Source organism: Spinacia oleracea, chromosome 4, assembly GCF_020520425.1.
Source record: "Spinacia oleracea cultivar Varoflay chromosome 4, BTI_SOV_V1, whole genome shotgun sequence".
Lineage (NCBI taxonomy): Eukaryota > Viridiplantae > Streptophyta > Magnoliopsida > Caryophyllales > Amaranthaceae > Spinacia > Spinacia oleracea.
In genome coordinates this window covers 100,201,998-100,229,665 of record NC_079490.1, presented here as the reverse complement: position 1 = coordinate 100,229,665, position 27,668 = coordinate 100,201,998, and the positions used below count along the sequence as shown (strand labels likewise).

General features: G+C 37.2%; 1 protein-coding gene across 1 annotated transcript; it reads right to left on the bottom strand.

The window, feature by feature from the left end:
• Nucleotides 1–1,518: 1,518 nt before the first annotated feature.
• Nucleotides 1,519–4,579, bottom strand: LOC110801505 (uncharacterized). The gene is made up of 6 exons (XM_056842035.1): nt 3,117–4,579; nt 2,730–3,029; nt 2,546–2,651; nt 1,953–2,454; nt 1,645–1,718; nt 1,519–1,575 (listed from the first exon to the last, which is right to left on the bottom strand). Exons 1-6 carry the CDS (start codon nt 4,577–4,579, stop codon nt 1,519–1,521), a joined length of 2,502 nt encoding a protein of 833 aa, XP_056698013.1.
• Between the last annotated feature and the right edge of the window lie 23,089 nt (nt 4,580–27,668).

The window sequence follows — 27,668 nt, the reverse complement described above, 5'->3', positions numbered from 1 at the left end:
TCAAACAGTTCAACTAAGACAGATTATAGCAAGAGGCAATCAAATAAATAAAAAGAAAGGAAGTGAGCGAGTAAGTGAGTGAGTGAGTGAGTGAGTGTGTGAGTGCTCATGTGAACTAGCTTTCAATTCCCACATATTTCATTTTACTTGCAGCATAGATATACAACTGAAAATAAAAGTAACTTAGGGTCGTCGGTCAAGGATGCTTAGTTAGGATGGGAATGGTCAATGAAAATAACCTTTAACAGTAACAGGATTAGATACAAATTAGCCCAGTTCCGTTGAATTTTCCACTGAGTAACTGTCAAAAGCACCCTCCATTTTAGACAGTTAGCCTACAAGATGCTACACAAGTAATTCTATCCGAAAGGATCATGCAAATTAAGAGCCTTTGTGTAATAGCTACTAAGGCTCATGTGGCTTTGGTAAACTTTTAGTTATGGTGTAATTCTGTTTTTATTAATGTCAAATTCTGCCTATGTCAAAGAAAAGAAAAAACTAGAGCAATTTATAATAGTTGCAAAAGTTGCAGCAATTATTTTCTTTTTAGTCATAATAAAAGAAAGCTCAACTGTCTTATTACAAGGACACTATTCCATTGACCTGTATTCTTCTCTGAGCTAAGTTCGGCTACCTATATATTCATCAATAGTTCAGAAGTAAAATGGATTACATAGACCACAAACCCAATGACACTAATCCCAACAAAAACCTAAGATGAAGTGAACTAGTTATTGATAATCTCTCTAACAGCCACAGACTGATACCATACTTTGATACTGACAGAAAACATAAGAAATTCTACAAGCAAATATATGGCTGTTCGAAAAATAAGATTTAGGGGACGATAAGGGGAGAATGTATAATAGACTGGAATCAGATTGTAGAATTGAGGAAGAACAATGACTGTTAAATTAAGGTTCTTAAGTACGCAGTGATTTAAGCTAATTGACTTTATACTCTTTATAGGAAATGGACTCTGATGAGATTGAAGGGCTTGAAGGAGGCTAGTCTTCTTTCATATTTATGATTGTATGCTGAACTCTGCTGACTGAATGCAGGTATGAACGCCGACTTTCAGAATTAAATAATCATATGCAGGTTTGTTTGTTTGTTTGATCTCATTACATTTATCTGCTCTTTGTTTTTACTAATATCTTAACCTTCTGAAGTCTGAAATAATTTTTTACCATTTGTTTAATTATAGGATAGGCTTCGTCAAACTCGTAAATATTATGACACCTATAATGCTCTTTTTGAGATAAAGGACTTGATGCTGAAGGAGATATCTGTACTAAATTCAGTCGATTCACAAGTACTTGTATTAGATAGATGTGTTCAAATATTTCAGTAAAGACTGCAGTTCATTTACTATCATAATCTCATGCACTACTGCATACATCAACTATGTATAATTGACTCAAGCTAAGATGTTAGACTCAAGCTACGATGTTGACTCAAGATTTTTATTTGTTTAGCCTAACAGAACCCAGGGAATAATCATCACTAACCTGTATCCTACGACGTAGTAATTCCTTGATAAAAAGGATAAAACTTCGCAGAATTGCCAACAGCCTGTCATACACAAGTAAAGAATAATGGTTAGAGCAAGAATTAGGAGATAGTACAAATTTTGAATGCTACATAGTCATCTAATTCAGAACTCGCCTTTCTCCAACACTTCTTACTCCAGTCCAGTTTGAAAGTATCAAGTATAGCTACCACAAGCATATCAACCGCAAGAAAAATATACAATACTCAATTTACAAGACACGAGAGAAAATAAATGATATTACTAAACACAATGCAATATGAATCATAGGATAGAACACATAGAACGTAATTACTAGATTGAAAGTAAAATAAAATATTCAATAGATGGAATCAATAGAATACAAATACAAATACAAAGAGAAACAATAAAAAAAATAAACATGATCAATCTAACCCACCCTCCCCCTCTACTTCTACTGGTAAAGAATCACCTAAATCAAACAAGTCCCTAGGCTTATTCTTAACAACATGCAACCATCCTATTTGAATCTCATCTTCTATGTAAAAAACTTGTTTTGCTTGAGATGAGAATATAAATGGATCATCTTGCAACAATCGGCCAGTATGCATCAATTTCGAGAAATTGACACATACGTCGCCATTTGGATATGTTCTTACACCCCTATGAATGTCTACCCAATTACAACGAAACAATACAACTTTGTAAGCTCTATAGTAATTTAATTCATAGATATCCATCACTTTTCCAAAATATGCCTCTCCATCTGCTTCAACCATAATTCCATAATTTTGTGTCAGCAGACGACAATCGCGATCCATGGAAAGGAATTTAAATCCATTGATGATGAATCCTTTTAATTTTCTACCATAACAATACAAACCACCCGCTAAAGATTTTCTTAGTTTCTCATCTTCGGTGGTGGCATCTATGCAATGTACCTACGATGATACATAGTAAAATCAAATACATTTTTTGTTTAAAAAAAAGTAAGTATTTATTCACATTAAAAGAACTTATTTTAAAAGTAACCTTATTTTGCAACCACCCTCCGAATTCATTGATGATCCAGTTGCTTTCATCACTCTCCGTGGCGGAACTTTGTGAGTTCATTTGAGGCTTCTCCATTAAAAATTCACTTCATGGAAGAAGAAATAACTTAGAATGATCTATTTCAACAACAGATAATTCATAGGAAAACTAACATAATACTTACTCCATATCCCCTTTGATCGCATCAGAGTGAAGTAAAACGTAGCGATGAGCTTGTTTTAAGCTTTTGTCATCAAGGCGAATGGTGACCTCCTTCCCAACAACTCGACCACCAGTGTTAAACAAGTAATCATTGGAATTTGAAATCTCATCATCCATCCTCGTAGGTATGTTAAAGATGGTCTTAACACCTTCAAGATATCTCGAACAAAACCTAATTGTCTCCTCTAAAAGGAAGCCTTCCGCAATAGATCCTTCAGGTTGGGCTTTATTGGTTACATATGATTTCAAATGGGACAAGTACCTTTAAAAAAAAAAATTTTTACTTTTAATATAATAAATGTGAAATATTTAATAAAATAATATAATTAAGACATGGAAGAAAATTAACCTTTCAATGGGATACATCCATCTGTATCGCACTGGTCCACCAAGTTTAACCTCCTCCACTAAGTGAATCAACAAATGGACCATGATTGTGAAAAATGAAGGCGGGAACTCTATTTCCAACTTACAAAGAGTTAAAATAATTCCATCTTGAAGATCATCTAAATCATCTGGATCAATAGTAGTAGAGCACAACCTCTTGAAAAAAGAAGACAATCCAGCCAACAAGTCAATCAATTTTGTAGAGTTAGAAGCTCTTAAGGCAACAGGAAGGATATCTTGCATTAGAACATGGTTGTCATGACTTTTGAGGTTAATCAACTTTTTTTGCTTCATATTCACACAACTAGAGAGGTTGGATCCATATCCATCCGGAACTTTAAGTTTCTGCAGAACATTTAAGAACCTCTCTTTCTCCTCCGTAGACATAGAATAGGAAGCTGGAGGCATGTATTCACTTCCATTAGGATTAGTACTAAGCCAAAGGTGAGGCTTTATTCTCCATTTTTCAAGAGCTTTTCGATCATCCCTACTATCTCTACTCTTATCCATACTAAGAAGAGTTCCCAAAATATTCTTAGACACATTTTTCTCAATGTGCATTACATCTAAATTATGCCTTAAAAGATTATGCTCCCAATACACCAAATCAAAGAATATGCTTCTCTTGGTACCAAAAGCACTTTCATGTTGGACATCATTGTTATCATTATCTCCTCTTTGTCTCTTTTTCTGTGGTGCCTTCGACTTTCCATAAACATACTCGACCTTCTCTTGTTCACTCAATATATCAGTCCCGCTAGGACGAGATGGAGCTTTACCCCGCTCATTAGTTCCATACTTCTCACAAAATTTTTCACCCTGAATTCGATATGGGTGATCTGAAGGTAACCATTTTCTATAGCTACAATAACAAATCTTGTTCCCAAATCTATCAGAAGGCGTGGAATCTATGCATATAGGACATTCATTGTAACCTTTTGTGCTCAAACCAGAGAGCATTGCATAGCCAGGAAAGTCATTAATAGTCCAAAGCAAAGCCGCGCGCAAATTAAATTTCTTTCCTTCAAAAGCATCAAAAGCTTCAACCCCCGTCCACAACAATTTCAATTCATGCACTAATGGCTGCAAATACACATCAATATCATTTCCAGGACTTGGTTTTCCGGGAATAAGTGTGGACAAAATGAAAGAAGATGGTTTCATACATAACCATGGTGGAAGATTATAAGGAATCAACATCACTGGCCACGTACTATAAGTGGTGTTCATTAAACGATAAGGATTAAACCCATCACTCGCAAGACCTAATCGAACACTACGAGGGTCTAATGCAAAATCTCTATGACGCTCATCAAATGTCTTCCATGCTAAGGCATCTGAAGGATGCCTCAAAATCTTCTTATCATCTTCACCCAATCGCTCTGTATCATGCCATCTCATATCTTCTGCTGTTTTTAGTGACATGTAGATTCTTTTTAGCCTCGGGATAAGAGGGAAATATCACATTACCTTAGCTGGCACACCCTTCTTATGAGTATCCGTACCTTGATCACTTGTAATGCCACCCTTACCCTTAGTTTTCGCCCACCTCGATGTACCACAAACATGAAACTTGTCTTTCTCTAAAAATTCACCCCAATACAACATACAATTATTCGGACAAGCATCAATCTTTTCATACCCAAGACCCAAGTCTTTTATCATTTTCTTACTGTAATAAAAGGATGAGGGGAAATCAAGTATTTGAGGAAACGCATCTAGAATTAGCTTCAACAGCATATTGAAAGATTCAATGGACCAATGATTCATACACTTCAAGTGAAACAAGTGTAAAAGAAAATATAACTTTGAAAAGTTGGTACACCCTTCATATAATTTCTCCTCAGAAGCTTCAAGTAACTTCTTATACTTCGCCTCTTCCTTTTTCGTAGAATCATCATATTCAGCATCACTTTCATAGGTCACTGGCTCCTCAATCCACTCATCATCCTCTCGTGTTTCAAAAGTTGGGCAATTGGGAAACGTACTAACACTAAAAGCTGATCTTAATAGTTCTCCCATATTATCTCGACTAACAAACCCACTTTTATTATTTAGGGATCCTTCACTAGTACTCCCTCCATCACTACCAACCACACGATGAATCATATCCTCTTTACCATGAAAGATCCATTTCTTATACGACTTACAAAACCCCTTAAACAAAATATGTCCCTCTACTACATTTACCGAGAACCATTTCTCCACCTTACAATTCTTACATGGGCATCTAATTTTTCCATGGACTAGATCTTCTTTAGCAAACTCAATGAATTGCATACAACCCTCGACATACTTAGGGTGGCCAATAGGTAGATCGATCCAACTTGTATCCATATCTATATGAAATTAATATAGTAATAAGATATATAATTATTATAAGTCGTATAATAGGAATTGCTTATAAGTAAACGTTATGATCATTTTAGAACCTTGATATTACACATAATTCAAATAGGAACTAGTTAAAAATAATATTTACTTAGGAGATTAATTCAAGTGAATATAAAATCAAAACACCTCCATACACAACTCTACTAATATTCAGTATCTATGTTCATCTTCTTGCTAGAAACTACTTTCATTCAATTCCATATCATATCATTTTTAGCAAACAAGGTGATACTTTCAACTTCACATGAATTCAACAAGGAAAATAAAGCATGTGAGTTTAGCAGACAAGATGATACTTTCAACTTCACATGAATTCAACAAGGAAAATAAAGCATGCGAGTTTCACAAATTTATGAACACCAAAGTTTCAATAAAATAAATAAGATGGTAAAAGCTAGAAGAAAATAATAAGTCATAAGTCTAATCATTGCACTCAAATTTTGGTTTGATTATACGTATGAATTGATCATTTTATAATTTACACAACAACAAGTCGAATAGGAAAATAAAGGCAAATTCTATATAATATTAAGAATGTCAAATTTAACAATAAGCACCTGTAAAACGCTTGGGAAGGAGATGTCGGGACAAAGTAGATCCTGAACTCCACGAAAACTCTTAAAATCGGTGGCCACTTGAATTAAAGTCCAAAAACTTCCGCTGCTTCTGCGAAAAGATACTTCAAACAAAATTTCACGAATTAAAAATAACTTCAGGAACGACTTAGTGTCCAGGATATCATCAATTTTGTCTCTAACCAAGTACACATGAACATAGAATTCCGCATACTCTAGGCATTTAATTTAATTTCTAGTTTCCTATATCTCGATCTACATTTCCTACACCAAATTCATTTCACCTTGAGAATTTTTTAAGACCAAGGCATTTATAACTAAAACCAAACTCAAGATAATTTATTTTTATTTTTTTGGTAAATAAGGTATATTTTATTACCAAAAGGTATAAACCAAATAGAATTGAAACAAAGAAACACCAAAACAAAAACAGCCAAGGGAGCACAAACCCGCATCCCAAGCTAAAAACACAAAAGCAACCACAAAAAGACAAGCCAAACGCAGAAGAGAAAGAAGAACAACAAAACAAAACAGGAGCTGCATCAGAAAGCAACCAGCAATGCATCAAGCAACTGGTACACTACAACTACACTACAACTACTGTAAGAACACAACACGTAGCTGCACACACTGACCACACACCAGGCTGAGCAAAACAGCAACCCTTCAAACAGCAGGCCAAACAACTGCACAAACGCAGACAGACAACCAGAAGCGGAGGCACAAAGCAGAACTGCAACAGGATACAGACTGAAATAACACTTTAAGAACACTTTAAGACTGAAATAACAGGATACCTTTGTACGTGACTTAGTAGATGATATTAACACTTTAATAAAGTCGTGTATAAGACGACCGCACAATATGAAATACTTAAATTAAGAACACAAAATTCGTGTGAGACCGTTTCACCTAAAAGTGGGTAAGAATTCAGAAATAAGCTAAGACAATCTCACCTAAATGATTCTTTATTACCAACCCAAAAAAGGAAGGGACGAAAAGGTTGGAAACTTTAGTAAAATTAAAATAATAATAACAACTCCATAGAAGTGTATCATATGTATCATATAAAAAAAAATATTATTTTTCTGAGAATTTTTTAATTTCTAATAAGATTGTTTTTCTTTTATCTTGTTGGGTGGTAAAAGCAGGGAAACCCTGAAGAGGTGTTATAAGTTGTGAAAAAAGAAAATCAATGGCAATGAAAGGTGGATTGAGGAGTGAAGACTTGGATTCCTTCAAGAAACTGATGGTGTTTAGTGGTGGTCTTGAAAATGCAACAAAATACTACAACCAAGTAACCAACAAAGGCAAAAACAGAATAAAACAGGCACAACAGCATGGTGGCAGCAAATTAGGCAGAACAAAACCAAACAGAATATCTTATTGAAGATCGAAGAAGAACCATATCATTAGCAGATCAGAATAACAATATTTAGAGCAGCAAGCAATAGCAGTTCACACTACTACAAAAGCCAGTTATTCTCGACATTATGGCAACAGGATACAAACTGGAAACCAGACTGCAAATTGAACACCTTGAAAAACTAACACCCTAACAGGTAGCTGCACGCACTGACCACACACCAGGCTGAGAAGAACAGCAGCCCTTCAAATAGCAGGGCAAACAACTGCAGCAAACGCAGACAGACAACCAGAAACGGAGGCACAAAGCAGAACTGCAACAGGATACAGACTGAAAACCAAACTGCAAATTGAACACCCTGATAAACCGAGACCCTACGGCCTACACTAAACATCTTAACCACTAAATTGATGTGCTTAAGTAGTTGGAGGCGAAGCTTTCTGTTAACAGGAGTATTAATAAAATCTATAAAGCTTAACTACATTGTCTTTGGAAAGGGAACAATTAAATCAATAACCTGTGAAGTATTGAACAATTAATTTATTAATACTTTTAATATGATTTCTGGTATTTGGACAGGTTAGACCTTTATCAACACTGTATTGATCAAAATTACACCATAAAACCTCATTAAATTCACTTCCTTCTCTGTTGATCATCTACTGATTCTATGAAAGAGTCATTGCTAAAAAGTAAAATATTCCTATTCTGTTGTAGAAGCATACGTGGCAGTAGCTCTACTAAAACATTGCAAGCAACTATCACACTCATGTAAACCTATTTAAACTACTATGTCATGGTCACAACTCTGTCAAATCTGTTGCATTAAATCATAGTGATAAGTCATATTCAAATTGTTGTTTGTTTGGTGATTTTTTTATACCTCGCAGTAATTGCAAACAGCTAACCGGGAAGTTACCAACGGCTCCAAGCACCTAAGACAAGTCCTGACAGCAAACTACTCAACTCCAATCTGTCAAATATGATTTCTAATCAGTTGTATGGATAGGACAGATGTACTTAATTACATAAAAACTTAACCAGACTAAAAAGTACAGAATATCAATCATCTACACACAAACATTAGCATGAATATCCTCCCCAAAGGAAGGAACCACTCTGATTTTTCTATTTGTTGAAACAGGTTCTTAGTAATTCATATCTATTTCCTAATTAGAATTCTAGTTATACTAAGAAACAAATAAACAACCAAGATAACAATTGAAATAATACCGAATTACTTGTAGAGGTAAACCAATATTCCCAACTTATATTCCAAACTAATTGGAGAAATCAATATGGAAATGCAATACTAAAAAAAAGCTGAAATCCCTGGTTCTCATAAAAGCATATCCTAAAAAAAAAATGAAGTTCATAACAAACACAAAGCAGAGTTTTAATTAGAATATCCCCTTAGAATTCTTGCACCCATGGTTCTCATAAAATAATCCCCTTCCTTAACCCCATACTTTCATCGACACCTCTCCCCTAAAATTTAATTGCAAATTAATTGTGAAATTAACGAACTTACCGGTGGAATTAGCAGTAATCTCTCTGCTCTGGCGTTGTCCTGCTCGATATTTCAATTACGAAATTAAATTGTGAAATCCAACGAAAGTTTGTATCAGATAAGCGGTGGAGTAGTAGCTAGAATTAGCTTGCAATTATAGGCTTCTCCAGATTTCTCATTTATAGGAATGAGAAAACCATGAATTGAGGAGATTGTTTAATTTGGCGAGATAATCTGGGAATTTTTTGAGAATAATCTGGGATTTTTTTTGCTGAAGAGTAGTCTGATTCAAACGGGGATCGGTTATGCGCCATGAATTGAGGGCAGAGGAGGTTGAGAAATTCGTGGGTGGTGTACGTGCCGTTGAGCGGGGAAGTTTAGAGTCAGAATTTCATTTGGGCGGGATTTAAGAGTAGACACGTATTTTTTTCATTTTGTTTTTTTCAGCGATTTTAATTAATTAATTAATTTTGGTATATTGTGACTATTTTTATAGACAATATTTATTTCCACCATTAAATGGGTCAATATATGCATTCCCATATTTTTGGAACACAAAAAAAGTGTGACCCTTCTTAAAAGCGTCACAGCAAAAGCGTCATTATTTACACCATATTTTTGTAGTGTTTGCCTAAACTATGATGTTTTAATTAGTTAATGGATTTAGTTTTACGGTATTTGGTTTGGGCCGAGACGGTTCCAACTTGTATGTCGACCATTAACTATATTTATTTATTTTAAAGTTTATTTTATTCCGCTTCGTAATTCTGGTAAAATAGCCTTAACCGTTAATGAGGTGGCGTTAATACTTTAGTAGTTCCTTATTATTAAGTTGAAATTGGATTTATTTTTATTAAGAAATTATTAGGGTATTACAAAGGGGATATCAAATGCCTCAGGTTAAAGTGGTATTCATGAGCTTGACGCTGCGTTGTAGTAATAAATACTACAAAGTTGTTATCAGACGCTTTAGGTTATCACGCAAAAAGTGGTATATTAGAGCTTAATTTCAATCCTGCCTTGTAGTAGATCATACTACAAAGTGGTATTCAGAAGCCTTAAAGCTATCTTGTAGTAATAAATAATACAAAGTGGTAATCACGAGCTTAGTTTCAATCCTACTTTATAGTAAAGTAATGCAACAAAGTGGTACCAAGAAGTCTAAGGAGTCTAAGGCTACTTTGTGGTAAGTGATACTACAAAGTGGTAGTTCCTTAAGCTACGATTTAAATGGCTATTTGATAGTAATTCATACTATTTGAGTGGTTTTACGATATTTTGAGTACTCAATATTTCGAAAAGTCAAATACCAAGTACTTGAATTTATTTAACCATCTATTTTCAACTTTGAAAATCGATCTAAATTTCGAATATCGATTCAAATTTCTTTCCGGATTTATTTTCGAAAATTCTAATTATTCAATTACTTAAGTTTCGAAAAACATTTATTTTCGAGATTAACTATTCAAATTATTCGATTATTCAATAATAATTTTCGATTTTAATTCAAATAATTTCGACTATTTAGGAGTTATTTCAATTATTTTCGAAAATTATTTTTCTTTTATGCGAGGAAAGGGTAGATTACGAAGGGTATATTTAGTCTAAGTATGCAATTTAATTAAGTGTTTATGTGCTAAGTATTTATCATGTGAATACGTTTTAAGCTTTGATCATGTTTTGTTTTTCTTTATATGATTAATTGCATCTCGATTCATGATTAAGCATATACTTGTGCATTAAAATTGTTAGACTCCACGAACTTAAATTGCTTTCTTTCGGGGTTTAAATTTTGGGAACGCGTAGTAAGACCATAAGCCATGTGTTTCAGGGAGTATGTTGCCTTCAAATTTCTCAAACTTAGGTCACCTCGAGAAGCTAGATAGGGAGCCACCTCACCTCTATGTGAAGAAGATAGAGTTTGCATGCAATTATTTTGCAACATTGCAGAACCTACCTTATCTAAGGAATAGAGATGTCATTTTGGAGATAATTATTTACTGCTTGCCCTATAAGTTTCCCTACATATCCCTCAAGGAAAAGTTTAAGGAAATGCGCTAGGCAGACGGTATCCTAAACTGGCTAAAATTTGGCACCGCAGACGGTAGCTGGAGGTACGATTCAGAGGTGATGACCACAATCCTGGAGCTAGCTGAGAGCTGCTACAAGGATGGCAAGTGTTCCGCAGATGTGGGTCTAGATGATGAGGAGGAAATTAAATGAGGTTAGTTGTAATTCCATGGAGGGTAGTGCCAATGGTTATGAGGATGATGTCATTGAGGAAGAGAATCCAAACCCAGTCATCCCCGATCCTGTCATTAAGGTATCTAGTTAGACTGATATTGAACCTGAAATTTACCATGATGCCATTAGTATGAACCAGCCAGAGGAAGAGGCGACGAATGAAGACTACGAACCAGAGGAAGACTTAGAGGAGTTTTCTACTCGAGACCCTTCTCCTAGAGTTGGTAGGGGAGGATGGCTAGTGGAATAGTTATGATCTTTTGAGAGATGTAATAGATAACCCTTTCTTTATGTTAGTTGAACAATTTAGTATTAATTACTTTATGGTTTGATGGAGTAACTTCTTGAATTATGAGGATTGTAGGGGAATACAGTTAAATACATATTAACGCAGCGGAATAATCCCGAAATCCAGGATCCATGTATAAAGTACAGATTAAGCACACTTACATTTGAAGCGTGTTTTCCCTAGTTCAACGAATCACGAACACGAACAAGAACTCCAAATTTCGTTCGTCTACTTGGTTCACCGACACGTTCAGATCCATCTTGAGATTTGTAGCTTAGACGTCACTCAAGATATTTTAGCAGTTAGGGAAGAACAATATGAACGGAGGCAAAGAGAGAATTAGGGTTTCTCTTTGATTAGGTTAAACTGAACCACGTCAATTAGTTTGTGTGTTGTGTTGGAAAAACATTAGGAGAGGTGGTGTGTTATAACCCTAAGGTTATAACATGACCGGCCAACGCACAAGGCCTCAACCGGCCAGCTACACGCACAAGCCCACGAAGAAGCGCGCACAAGGCAATGCAGCCGTAGGCCTGGGGCCTCGCTGCTTGCTTGCTGCCAGCGCTGCTGTCCCCGCGCGCCCAGCCGTGGCCTTGCGGGCCTGCTCTTGCTGATGGCGAGCTACTGGCTCGTTGGGCCTTGCGCGCTTGGCTCGATGGGCCGACAGCCTCGTCTCGCTCGTATACGCGACCAACGCCTTACGACTATTGTTTATCGTATAGTACTTGACGAATCACCGTCGTACGACACGATTATTCGTTTCTCCTAGCTTACGAATATTCGCAATACGATATACGATTCCGATCCAACGTCATATCGTATATTTATGTTTTTCCGAACTAATTCCCGAAAAAAATGAATTTCCGATTCATTTAATCTGGTGATCTGTTACATGCCATTGGTGTGACCTTATAGGTTCAGTCAAGAGTAAGCTGTGAGCCTTATATAGATTAGAACTCACTGATCGAAAGCATTGCTCCAGCTAGCTGTTCCAATCACTTGATCTCACTGAATTAATTATTCGTAATTAATCTGAACCTTGGTATTAAACTAATTCACCTTGGGTGAAGGACATATTTCCTCCAGTCTCCCACTTGTCATTCAGACAAGTGTGCATTCACATTCCTTTGTCGCTTAGTGTTACTTGCTGAACATAAGGTAAGATCCAAGCCATCCTTATTAGGTCCAGAAGTGTTTCTCGGATTACTGAGTTCAACTGTTAAACTTTTACAGAAGGTTAAGCCTTAACCATTCTGAGCACGACCATGCATTTTCACAGTATCTAACTCTCCGAGAGGCCTTGTTACACAACAACACCATATCCTATCAAAGATAGGAGGACGTACAATCCATTCTTGCAATCTATGAACACTCACTTTGATTCATAGTACGCCCAATAACTGCTTTTATAGCCTCCTTTTTTGGTGCGACGTTTTGCGAGCATTAGAGCGGACTAATCTTCAAACGAGCAATCATAATTACTCATGTTCTGAGGAATGGTTCTAATCACCATTAATGAGAACTTCTTATGACATGACTTTAATCTCTTAAAGTGTTCTCACGGTCAATCCGATACAAGATCCAATAAGTATCTATGCAAAAGATTTTGACATTCAGTCAATCTAGTTCAAGAAACCGAACTACAAATCTACTTGCAATCTAATCTTCATTAGTCATTGGTCGTCCACCTTTCAATGACCTGGATTAGGGATCCTTTTGAAGGAAATAATGCCCTTGGTCCAAGTATGCATTTAATGCTAAGTCTAATAAATGCGGTTCAATATTAATTAACAAGTTAATAATTCAGTGAGATCAAGTGAACTGAATGCCTAGCTAGAGGCCGCTTCAGTTCAAGTGGAATTAATAATATTAATCAACAACTTACTCTTGACTGAACCCATAGGGTCACACAAATAGTACGTGAACGGATCAAGTATTTAAGTGAATATATTATTCATTAAGTACTCCATTTATGAATATTCGAAAACGACGGATCTCTATCTCAGTGGGGGCTGAAATCGTCAAAAGGCAAAATAAATAATACTCCGGAAATGATGATATTGCCGGAAACGTAAATATGGTTCATAATGGAAATATAAATATTATCCAAGTCGTAGATGTTGCCGGAAACGAAAAGATGGTTCGTATCGGAAAATATTATCGGAAATAGAAATATTGCCGAAATCGATTATATTGCCGGAAACGGAAAGATTACCGGAATCGAAAACATTGTCGGAAAAGGAAATTATTTCCGGAATTGGAAATATTAACGGAAATGTAATATTTGTTCGAAACGGAAATAAATTCCGGAATCGAAAAACGAATCGGAAGCTCGACGAGCGACAAGCCAGCAAGCGAGCCGGCCCATCGCTCGATAAGCAAGGCAGCACCATGGGCCGCGCCCTGCGAGCAAGGCAACAGCCATGAGCCGCGCCAAGCTACAAGCAAGGCAGCAACCTCATGGGCCGAGCCCTGCGAGCAAGGCAGCAGCCACGGGCCCCGCCAAGCTACAAGCAAGGCAGCAACCTCTTGGGTCGCGCCAAGCTGTGAGCAAGGCAGCAGCCATGGGCCGCGCCAAGCCGCAAGCAAGGCAGCAGCACATGGGCAGCGCCAAGCCTGTGGCAAGGCAGCAGCTCATGGGCTGCGCCCAGCCAGCAAGCAGCGACTGCAAGGCTTGCCAAGGCGAGGGCCGCAACGCACTGGGCCGAGGCAGCACGCCCACTAACATGGCCTGTTGGGCTGTGTTGGGTTGTTTCGTCTTGGGCTCCAAGAAATATCCGATTTCTTAATTCCCAAGTAACCTTGGTTTAAGTGTTCTTAGTCTTACTAGAACTCAAATAATTAGGATTTTAATTAATGTTGCAATTCTTATTGAATAAGAATTTCAATCCTAGTAGGGATGGTAATTCTATTCCTAGTAAGACTCAAATTTCTTATTTCCTACACTATGAATATGAAGCTAGGCCCTCATTATTATACACATCAATTGAATTGAAAACATATTCTCTATTCCCATTGTGTTCAAGGGAGAACATAATACAAGTCTACCCGAATACATAAAACCTTAAGTAAAATCCTAATTGGTTGAACCTAAGGCGGATCCGAACGTGCTGTGGACTTTCTACGGAGGGGCAACGTTTGGGGCTCTAAAGATTTGTTAAATACGGGCCTGGGCCACGCCCGTCATCAAGAGAGAGAGCCCACTTAACAAGTCCAAAGGAGGTTCCACCTTAAAACCATATGGCAATAAGGGGAGTAACCCCTTAGCCTTATTAAGCGATTAACTCTCTCATCTCTTCTCAATGTGGGACACTCACATGTGTTATTTGGGAAGGCTTTCTTCAACACTCCCCCTCACGTGTGAGGTCCACTTTTTACTTCGGTCACATATGATGTTTCGTGGGCCAAAGTGCGTTTCTCGACACTCCCTCTCACACGTGCCATTTTAATTTGTCCCAGAATATTAACGGTCCAAGGCCCAAGTCGTGGGTCCGGTTCTGATACCATGTTAAATACGGGCCTGGACCGCGCCCGTCATCAAGAGAGAGAGCCCACTTAACAAGTCCAAAGGAGGTTCCACCTTAAAACCATATGGCAATAAGGGGAGTAACCCCTTAGCCTTATTAAGCGATTAACTCTCTCATCTCTTCTCAATGTGGGACACTCACATGTGTTATTTGGGAAGGCTTTCTTCAACAAACTCAAAGGTCACGGGTTCGAATCTTCATCCACCCCTCCTTTCAAAGTGGAATATTTCGCGCTGGGTATGAGGAGGCCTATGCTGCATCCACACTTCAAGCCCAAAGGGCTTTCATGTGAGGGGGTGTGATAGAGTATAAAACTAATCTTGGGGCTTCAACCATCAGCTTAAGCTTTTGGTTGAGTTGGTCCTTTGACATGGTATCAGAGCCAACGTGACTCAAAGGTCACGGGTTCGAATCTTCATCCACCCCTCCTTTCAAAGTGGAATATTTCGCGTTGGGTATGAGGAGGCCTATGCTGCATCCACACTTCAAGCCCAAAGGGCTTTCATGTGAGGGGGTGTGATAGAGTATAAAACTAATCTTGGGGCTTCAACCATCAGCTTAAGCTTTTGGTTGAGTTGGTCCTTTGACAAGACTTGTTCCTGTTTGAATCGGGAGCAGCCAGAGAAGACACACATCACATTGTATGTCACCTAAATTATGCTAATCTCTATTATATAAGCCAGCTCCTGAGGTCTTTTTCGTAAATTAACTTTTCGTGTCCACCATGTGAAATACCAAAATACCCTCAAAACCTTTTAATTTCAAACCTTTTTTGTAACACACGGAATCCCTAAATCACACACAACTCTCTTTCTCTCTCCTAGGTCTTCGACTCTTCGGCGTCCCTAACCCTCCTTCCTCCCTCCCGTTTTCTCTCTCCTTCCCCATGGATCTTCTTCCTCTAATCCTCTTCCACCAAACCCCATTCTCCATTCTAAACCCTAAATATTTCGTGTCTCTTTCACCGCACACGCATACTCTCTCTCCTCCGCCTCTCATCGTCGTCGTCGCCGTCGTCATCACCATCGCCATCACCATCAGCATCTGATCTTATGGAGTTCCGGGTTAGTTTCAACAATTTGTTCAAATTTTCATTTTTTTTCCAATTGATTTTGGATATTTTGTTGATTTGATGTGTTTTTTCCAATTGTTTTTTCAATTCTCAGTTCTTTCGATTTCAATTTTTTAAGATTTGGGGAAGAAATCGAGTTCCAAATCACGCTCTTTCTCTCTCTCAGGTAAATCACTCAGTTCCATTCATTTCTTAAATATTTCGATTTCAAATATTACGGTTTAATTTGTTCCAGCTCCATTGATTGAAGATCGATTTCAAATTTGTAAGATTTGGGTATCAAATTCTTGCAAATTTAGAGTGACCCATTTAGATAAGAACGAGTTTTTGAGTGAAGAAATTAACATCATTCTCATGTCTGAACCATTCTAACAAAAGTACTCTATCTCCTCTCTTCACATTTTTTGATTGTTGGGTATTTTGCAAATTGTTCAACAAACTATTACGTGTGTACTTGACTGAAAGGCTGCTCTAATGTGTGTGTTTGACTGAATGCTGCTCTAATGTGTGTGTTTGACCGAAACAAATGAAAAAAACCAATGATATTGCTGCAGGGGATTGGTTTTATTTTCCCGCCTCTATTTTTTCATTAGTATGAAGTATTAGATATTGAGCAGTACCGTTACTCTGTTATTGTCTGTAAATTTGATTAAGTTTGAAATTCATCATTATTATGGTTGGATTTGTGATTTTCAATTGAAGCCCTAATCAATTAGAATTTAAATTTATTGGGGGAATTTTAAATTGGTCTCTGTTATTGTCTGTAAATTTGATTAAGTTTGACTAACCCTCTTTGATATTTTGTTCAATTGTTTATTTTCTTCAGCTCTAATGTCGAATTTTACATCTCTTACGAATTTGGGTCAAAATACAAATCCAACTAAGTCATATGAGGTAATTTTCATTTTTTTGTCTTCATGATCTTGATTGTTGAAATACTGAATTACAATAGTTTTTGGGTAAAAAAAATAATGTGAAAATTGTGGTTAAATTATGAACTCCAGGTGCCTCAACCACCAACTGATTCTGTGTCAAGCCTTCATTTTAGTCCCAAGCCTAATCATCTGATTGCAACTTCATGGGATAATCAGGTTCGTCTTTTTTGCATTATAGTCACATGGTTACATTATTTTACTTTTTTGCTACATAATTTGTTCAATAATTTTATGTTGTGACTTGGTGTTTCATTACATTGTTGTTGCAAACTTTTTTTGGTTGCTTTGTTTTTTGTAACACTCGATTTATTGAACAAGGTTAATAGTGTACTGCCTTATGATTCGTAATGGACGAATTTTTGCAATAATTAGTGTGGTTTTGGTTTGAGTTTGGTGACGAGTACATTCCCGTTGTTGTAATTGTAAGTGTGTGTAGTCGAAAAGATTGGGTTTATGACTGTAAGCTGATGTAGCCATGTAGTCTTGAAATACTTTAGTCTCAATACTGACATTCTTCTGGGTTTGTGATATGGAATTTAATTGAATTGGTTTGTGAACGAAATTTCTGGAAACAGATTGATTTGGGTTTCTCTTGAAATGGGATAAAATCTAAACCCCGAAATTCAGTACCAAATTAGAATAGTTGTAGATAATACTGTGTATCCTAAACTAATTTAAAATAGCTTGAGGGCAGAGAGATTCTGGAAGCTTCCATTAAGCTAGCTTCTTTAATTCAATTCATTTTTGCTCAAATTGTGTGATTTCTCAAAAAGAAACATTTGACTTAATCCAAAAAAAAACTAAGGGTACACCTTGCACGCTTTTCATCATAGATTTCTAATTAAATAATGTACATGAGTGATTAGCATCAAAACTGGGATACGATTTGGTTAGAAGCCAATGAGACCTTGAAACGCGTTGAGAGTGAGAAAGCTGTTGTAGCGGAAAACCTCAGCACCTTGAGGCACAGTACAGTTCTGCAGTTGTGTTTGCTGCTGCTGTTGTTGAATGTGTACCGCTGTTAGTTCAGTTCTGATTAGTTCAGTTAATCTGGCCAGTTACGTTCAGTTGTTCAATTGTCCAATGGCAATGATGAGGTACCCTAATAGAAAAAGTACCTCAATTGTCACGGTGCTGGACCTCCTAGGGTCCTATCACATCTCACTTTTGGACCTTATGAGTATAATTTAAAAGAACAACTAAAGTTTTATATGTTCCTTGAACCATTTTCTATATGACAAACGAGATTGAGTAAGTTGGCTTATCAAGAAGGGCTGTAAATTAAAACTCGAGTTATGAGATAGGAGGGAGCATATGAATATAACTCAAGTTACAATAAAATTTTAGGCAAGAAATTAGATTTTAGCTTGAGTTGGACCTTATTGGTTGTGTTTCTGTTTGTTTTGGCATATAAAACTTTGAATTGTTGTGCTGAAAATTATATTGCTCCTTGAACTGTTTTATAACGGTGTCCCATTAGGAGGTCCTCCTAGGCTTAGAGTCGTGTACTATGTTCTGGCATTTAAATTTTCATTGTGATTTGTCAAAATACCATCCTAGAAACTCACAAATCTTGATTTCAGGTGTATTGGATGTTCAGGGTAGCTACTGTGAAGCAGCAGCAACAAGAGGATTCTTCTCTACCAGTCGAAGATCATGGCTTTCTGAATCTCGGAGATTTGGGGTTTTAACAGTGGTGATCAGCGTGGCTATACAGCAGCAATGGTGAAGAATTCATAATGTAGACTTCATGTAGCAAACTCATGATGGTATTTGGGTGTTCTATTTGGGCAGAAAGGCTCTTTATAAAGAGCAGGTGCCCATGCATCATATCCCAATGCATCATTGTGTTTCATAGGTTTATACTAGACCCCTCACGGTTTGTTACTTTTGACATGTCTTGATGTCATTTTAGTTCACAGCCTTATGATATCAGCATTGCAACATGCTCATAGCCTTACGATATCAGCATTGTGTGGGATTAAGTTGAATTTCCGTCTACTAACTTGGTGTTCCTCCCCTCATTTCGTGTGTAGAGTTACTTTTATTTTAGTTTTTCAATAAGGAATGGACCTACAATTTAAAAATTTTATATAATCCCGCACGTATCGCTCCCCATTATTTTAAGTTTTTTGTCATGTAAGGCTACGCGTATTGTATGACTTCATATCGCAAAATATGAACTTTACGAATGCTTTTTAATGCTTTCTAAAATTTCGCACGCATCGCGTGCATAAAATACTAGTTGACTATGTGGGAATTAATTTGGATTCTGGCTTTATGGTTTTTCCGCATGAATTATATTGTTGCATTATTCATAACCTAACAGTGGTATCACGAGCCTCTAATTAATTCCATAATCAATTATAGTTAACATGGATTAAATTTTTTAAATTTGCAATGAATTAAAGGGGAGATTAAATTCGTGGATGTAATTAATTGCAAATTCGTGCGATTATTTGATTATATGTTCGCAGGAGTTTTCGGCAGTTTTGTCAATAATGGTCGAAATCTTATGTTTTTATAGTGAATTTCGCATGTAAACAACGTTTTAAAATTTTGACAAAAATCAAAGATTTGATGCCGAACCAAGAATTCCCAAATTCCAAGCCTAACTATGACTTTTCGGAGGTTTTAGTTTTCCGAATGAAAAATTTGTGATTTTTTATGATGTTAAATATTTGCGAATCTTGTATGCAAATCTTGAATCTATAATTGACTTGCTGTATATGTTTAACAATTTTAAGGTCTAAATTTGTTAATTATACTACCTAATTTGTGATTTTAATTAATTTGTTGAATTTCAAATACTTTAGAATTTGTTTTGATTTTCTTAATTAATTGATAATTTAATTAGGATCCTATGATTAAAAACCTCCATAAAATTTGTTAAAATTGAAAAGTTTTAAAATTTATGACCTAGATTTTAATCCCTAAGAAAATATGTAATCGAAAATTAATTTGAATAATAACTTTTTGATTTTTCGCCTGAATTTAGTGAAATTAATATGGATTTTTAATTTGTCGTTAGATTTAAATATAAAAGTTTTTGATTTTTATAAATCATTCAAAAACTTGCACGCATGAAGCAATGGAAGCTAAGTGTTACCCTTAAGGGGTGTTGCATAATGCGGCCATACGACGACGAGCAAGGGAGCCCGTCGCCCATACGGTACTAGGCAGCGAGCAAGAACGAGCATGCGCGCGCGGTCAATGGCAAGTGCGGTGTGTGCTGTGCGATGTGATCGAGCAAGGCGACGAGCGTCGTAGCGCAAGGCAAGAGGCAGGCAGGCAGCACAACGATCAAGGGAGCTCGCGTGCCGCCGCGCTAAACCCCTGCCCAGTGCACAGCAATAAGCACAACGTGGGCTGTTGCGTTGCTCGCTGTGATGCATCACTCGGCCAACGACAAGCAGGCCATGGGCGCTGCGGTGTGGCTTTCTTGGGCGAAGCGTGGGCTTCGGCGTACGGCCTTGCCTTGGCACGTTAGGTCGTTTATTTGTTTTTCTGTTGAACGTCGATTTTAATTAAATTTCGTAATTTTAATTTTTCTCGGAATTTAGTTTTGATTAATTTAATTATTATAAATTATTTTATACTAATTATTTTAATAAAATTAAAACCTTGGTAAAATTATAATTAATTAATTTTAATAAATTTGAAATAATATTAAGGGATTTAAAATTATTTTATATGAGCTTTAAATTTTAATTAAATTTGTAAGTTTCCGGTTGGACTAGGAAATACAATTTTATGTTTAAAATTTGTAAAGCATGTAAATTCTTGGTATCAGTGCGAGCTTTTAGTCATTAAGCTCTTGATTAGGTCTTTATTCCTTTAAGGTTAAAACAACTCGATTAGAACTAATAAGGTTGAATAATTTGTAGATTGTTGGAACCTTTGATTAGTTGCTGCAAATGTTTATGTGATGCATGATTTTGTCTACTAACTTGCTATGTGGACCAGTCATTGATAAATGAATGGATGAATGGTATATTGCAAATGTACTGTTTCGAAGGTTATGTAAAGTGACTAGTATTTCCCAAATGGATATAAAATATGGTATGCGTACCATTAATTTGAATGTAAAATTGGTCTTATGCACCAAATTTTTTATTTAAATATGGTATGCGTACCATCAAATAGTTGTAATTAGTTTTAATTATAGCATATCCTATTTGAAGAAAATGACGCCTTCCATGGTGAAATTCAAGACGGAGTTTCAAATCCATTTTCAAAGACGAGTTTGAAGTTGAAGGTTCAAGATGAAGTCGAGCCATATTAGATCACATTTAAATCTTATGCATGCTTTAAGTTATTTATTGGTTTAAATATGTCTTAATACATTAGATTATGGCTTGATTATGTTGCATGATTAAGGATTTTAGTTCACTTAAAATCTAACCAACATAGTAAGAGCCTTAAGTTCCAAACTTTAAAAATTGAGTTAAAAGGTGTCATTCCAAAATAACGCTTACTTGGATAAGCTTTACATCAATATAAGTAATAGTTTTCCGCCATAGCGAGATGTTACTTGTTGATTCTAAAGGGGTAAGGTACACAAATAATTGTGAGTACATGTTAGTTTTGGTAAAACACAACGATATAAGTAAGGAGTCCTTTTATGTCTTGGCAAACGGGATAGGTTTACCTAATAAGTTCTTACACGTACCTATCAATCAAGAATAGTTTCTAGACTATTAGCAAAGGATTTGCTTACCTAAAATATTTTAGAATTGAGTCTAAATACATAATGTGCTTAATTCTTCAATGATTTAAGGATCTTGGATTCATTTTACTCACATCTGTCGAAACAAAAAAAAAAACTCGATTCTTCAATGAATACATAATGTGCTTAATTCTTCAATGATTTAAGGATGTTGGAATCATTTTATTCACCCCTGTCGGAACATAAAAACCTGAATAAAATGCTTAATAAATATTGAATTATGCATGTATACTAGAATTTAAGTTTATTAAGAGAAAATATGAATGGTTATTTATTTGTTTATTCTTTTCAATTGTAGTTTTAATTATGGCAAACAACAATTCATTCAACATCCGATCAATTCTCGGAAAGGAGAAGTTGAGCGGGAAAAAACTTCCTTGACTGGGAGAGGAACTTGCAAATAGTTCTTATGAAGAAAGAAAAGGAGTATGTCCTGGAAGAGGCGATGCCCGAAGCCGCGGGCGAAGGGGTCACTCAGGCAGCCCTCAATCGTTGGATTGATGCCAACAAGGATGTAAAGTGTCTAATGCTTGCAACCATGAGTGCAGATCTAAAGAAAACATTCATCAACTCAGATGCTTTCACAATCATTAGTGAGTTAAAGAACATGTTCCAAGATCTAGCTCGAGTCGAAAGATTCGAGACTCATAGGCAAATTCTTGACACCAAACTCAAGAAGGGCGAGCCTGTAAGTCCACATGTTCTCAAGACGATTGGATTAATTGAGAATATGAGTCGGCTGGATCAACAATTCTCTCAAGAAATGGTTGTAGACACCATCCTCCATTCTCTTCATAGCGGGTATGATCAGTTCAAGATGAACTACATCATGAATAGTCTTGACAAAATGCTCACTTAGCTTCACGGTATGCTGAAGACCGCTGAAAAGACGCTCAAAAGTGATAAGCAAGATGTGCTTATGGTGCGTGGGGGCAATTTCAAGAAATTTGACAAGAAGAGGAATGCTAAGAAAGGTGGAAAGAAAGCCAGCCCAACTAAGCAAACTGGCGGCACCAAGTCTGAAAAGAAGAAGGTGAGCCAACCTACTTCTGAATCTAAATGCTTCTACTGTAAGAAGAAGGGGCATTGGAAAAGGGATTGCTTGAAGCTAAAGGAAGATCAGAGAACAGAACTGTCATTCCATTTTCAGGTGGGTGGGGGAAAGTTCAAGAAATCTGGTAAGAAGAGGAATTTTAAGAAAGGAGGCAAGAAAGCCAACCCAACTAAGCAAACTGGCGGCACCAAGTCTGAAAAGAAGAAGGTGAGCCAACCCACTTCCGAGTCTGAATGCTTCTACTGTAAGAAGGGGCATTGGAAGAGAGATTGGTTGAAGCTTAAGGAAGATCAGACGAACGGAACTGTCGTTCCATCTTCAGGAATTTTCGTTTAGACTGTATACGTGCAAATTCAACTTCTTGGGTATTAGATATAGGTTTTGGCTCACACTTATGTTCCAATTCACATGGACTAAGAAGAAGTAGAAGGTTAAGCAAGGGTGAAGTCGACCTAGGAGTGGGAAATGGAGCAAGGATTGCTGCATTAGCTGTAGGAACTTATTATTTGTCGTTGCCCTCTGGGCTAGTTTTGGAACTTGAAGAGTGTTTCCATGTTCCAAGTCTTACTAAAAACATCATTTCTGTTTCTTGCTTAGATGCTAAGGGATTTAGCTTTTTAATAAAAGACAATAGTTGCTCGTTTTATTTTAAAGAGATGTTTTATGGATCTGCTAAATTAGTCAATGGACTTTATGTGCTAGATCAGGACAAACAAGTTTATAACGTAAAAACCAAAAAGGCCAAAAATAATGATTCATATCTCTCATATATGTGGAATTTTCGATTAGGCCATATTAACATGAAGCACATAGAAAAACTTCAAAAGGAAGGAATTCTAGAACCATTTGACTTAGAGGATTATGGTAAATGCGAATCATGCTTACTTGGCAAAATGACAAACCAACCTTTCTCTAAAGTAGGAGAAAGAGCAACTGATCTATTGGGTTTAATCCATACAGATGTATGTGGACCAATGAGTTCAAATGCTAGAGGTGATTTCAGCTACTTTATCACTTTCATTGATTATTTCAGTAGATTTGGTTATGTCTACCTAATGAAGCATAAGTCTGAATCCTTTGACAAATTCATGGAATTTCAGAGTGAAGTAGAGAATCAATTAGGCAAGAAGATTAAAGCACTGCGGTCTGATAGAGACGGTGACTATCTGAGCTATGAATTTGATGACCATCTGAAAGAATGTGGAATCATGTCACAATTGACTCCTCCCGGACCACCTCAATGGAATGGTGTGTCAGAACAGAGGAACAAGACCTTGCTAGTCATGGTTCGATCAATAATGGGTCAGGCCGAACTTCCAATAGAATTTTGGGGACATACACTAAACACAACTGCACTCACACTAAATAGAGCTACGTCTAAAGCTGTTGAAAAGACTCCATATGAGTTATGGTTTGGAAAGCGTCCAAATGTGTCTTTTCTTAAGATTTGGGGTTGTGAAGTATACGTCAAACGATTAATTTCAGACAAACTTCAACCAAAATCTGACAAATGTATCCTTGTGGGCTAACCAAAGGAAACAAAGGGGTATTACTTCTACAATACATCTGAGAACAAGGTGTTTGTTGCTCGAGATGGTATCTTTTTGGAAAGAGATCACATTTCCAAAATGACAAGTGGGAGAAAATTAGACCTCGACGAAATTCGAGTCGAACAACAAACTCTAGAGAATGCTCAAGATGACATTCAGGTTGAAACTCAGAGATCTTTAGAAGTATCTAGTGAGAATAAAACCAACTAGAAATGTAACCCCGCGTAGATTGCAGAGATATAGGTCTCAACCAGAAAGATACATAGGTATTTTGACGAATGAGAGCCATGAAATTCAATTGCTGCAAAGCGATGAACCTGCGACTTACAAACAATCTATGACGAGCCTTAGCTCCAATCAATGGCAGGAAGCCATGCAATCTGAATTAGACTCCATGTCTGAAAACCAAGTTTGGGATTTGGTCGATTTGCCAGATGGCTACCAAGCCATAGGAAGCAAATGGGTTTTTTAAACTGAAAAAAGACAAGGATGGGAAACTAGAAGTTTTCGAAGCTAGATTAGTTGCAAAAGGATACAGGTAAGTCCACGGTGTGGATTATGATGAAACCTTTTCACCAGTTGCAATGCTAAAATCTATTCAGATAATGTTAGCAATCGCTGCATATTACGATTTCGAAATATGGCAGATGGATGTCAAAACCGCTTTCTTAAACGACGCTTTAACTGAAACTGTGTTTATGACACAACCTGAGGGTTTGTGAGGATCAAAAGAATACTAAAAAGGTATGCAAGCTGATGAACTCCATCTATGGATTGAAGCAAGCATCAAGGAGCTGGAATATACGTTTTGATGAAGCAGTCAGTGACTTTGGCTTCGTCAAGAACGTAGACGAATCTTGTGTATACAAGAAGGTCAGTGGGAGCAAAACTTCTTTTCTAGTGTTATATGTCGATGACATATTACTTATCGAAAATGACATTCCTATGTTGAACTCTGTAAAGATTTGGCTAGGGAAATATTTTTCGATGAAGGATCTAGGAGAAGCACAGTACATACTGGGCATCAAGATCTATAAAGATAGATCTAAAAGGATGATTGTACTTAGTCAAAGAACTTATATCAATAAGGTGCTTGAAAGGTTCAATATGGCAGACTCCAAGCTAGGCTACCTTCCCATGTCTCATGGAATGACTCTAAGCAAGACTAAGTGCCCAAAAACAATGGATGAGCGTAGACGAATGAGTGGGATTCCATATGCATCATTTTTTTGGCAAATAGATATTCTATTCATTACCAAATAGATATTGTATTCCATATGCATCATTGATTGGTTCAATAATGTATGCTATGTGTAGACACCTACTTTTGTCCCCGTTCCCGCAAGGGAAAGGTTCGATGATGAAAGCATAAAAACTCCACTTGACAACGCATCTCCTATAAAATAAACGAATCTCGATTCCCCATTTCATTTTACCCGAAACCTGCTATTTATGGAAACCTGCTAAAAATAGTAACTGCCGTAAAAGGTAGCTTCTAAAAGTAGCAAATCATAAAAGATAGAAACCTTTCAGAATTAGGTGTTGCACTCCAACATAAATCCTAAATGAGATAGAAAACCGCGGGAATCCTATTCCTAATAGGATTCGGAAATAAGAGTTACGTATTAATTAAAATCCTAACGAGCCTAGAGTTCGTAACGGGCCCAGACGCATTCCGTCATGAAATTGATACGCGCTAAAAGAATCGAATTAATCTCGAACTCTACGGATTTTAGGAATCCGAATCTGACTAAACAAAACTGCCCAGATCCTATTTTCAACGCCTGGCTCTGGGCGCCGAAATCTTCGGCGCCCAGGCCTGGGCGCTGAAAGTACCTGGGTACGTCTCTTTTCCTAATTCTTTGCGGATTAGAACTCTGCAATTCTATCTTTCACGAACTCGTCCCTATAAATAGGCCCCTAGTTTCGACGTGAAACGACACACAACAACACATAATATATTCTGAGTATTGACTCTAAACCCCTTAGCCTGAGCCTCTCGCTGCGAAACTGTTCACGCGTTCTGTCGCAATCGATCCATAAATTGAACAGAACGTATCCTGTCCCATAATTGAGATTCGTTAAATAAAAAGGAGAAATAGCAAAGTCAAAGTGGTTAGTTTTCTGAGAACCGTGACGCACCTCTCAAGGGTGCGTCGTAATGTGTCCCTTTCCGATGATTTAACTTCTTTCCTCGCCCTTTTTATGAACTGTTAAACTAACCTAATATGATTGTTCTATCACGCCTAAAAAATATAATATTTTTGGGAAATCGGATTATCATGCTAGGTCCCTTAATGCTATTTAAATCCGATAATCACGATCGAATTAGTATTATATGTTGCATATTGCTAAAATCAACTCAGATTAGTTTAATAGTTAACGCATGTCCCTTCAATTATTTATGCTGAGCTAGTAAGGATATCCCGCCTCTGGAGTTATCGACGAGCGAATTACTCCTCTCGGTAGTTACAGTCCCCCGAACCCTCAATCTCTACCTTGCGGGTGTATATTGAGAGATCCCCACACCAGGGATCACAAGGGAACCTACGGCCGTCGTGGTCAAACATAATTGCACTCCCTTTATGTCACGATAACCGGGTTTTGTCAGTTTTTCTCATTGTTGTTAAAAACTGAATGGCGACTCCTATATTACTAGTCAATTGGGTGTATACTCACAGGAAATCCAATTACACTTGATTGAATAAAAAGAATCGTCACACCCATGAGGGACAAGGTCACGCATTAGCCTCGCGCTTTTTCGACCCCCTCACAGTGGCGACTCCGCTGGGGATAGTGAAGGAAATACTCGTGCTTGTAGGTAATCAAAATAGCCGAAGGGTGAAACGATCCTACCCCGCGTTTACTTCCCCATCAAGTTGGGACGACCTGAAAATCAGCATATTAATGTGAACGGGCAGAACATCATAACGAATCTCGGCTCCCTCGGGAGTTGGGACTAAGGATACCTTTTTTTTTCGCCAATAGGGGGGTGCATACGCCGCGCATGTTTCCCACTCGGTACTTGTGCAGGTAGTACACCTATCCCGAACCCAATCGCTCGCTCATTAGGTCCCTCTCGCCTGCATGCCCCCTTGGCTTGCACTTGCGAGTTGGCCTCTTGAGCGAAATTCGTCTGTTGAAGACACTACCTCGACCGGGGCATGTGTTGGATCTACGATAGAAGCGGTACCAAGCCAGGCGCAAATAAACTACCCATAGAAGCCTATCATAAACTACGTGGCATATTTAATTTTCAAATCCATGTT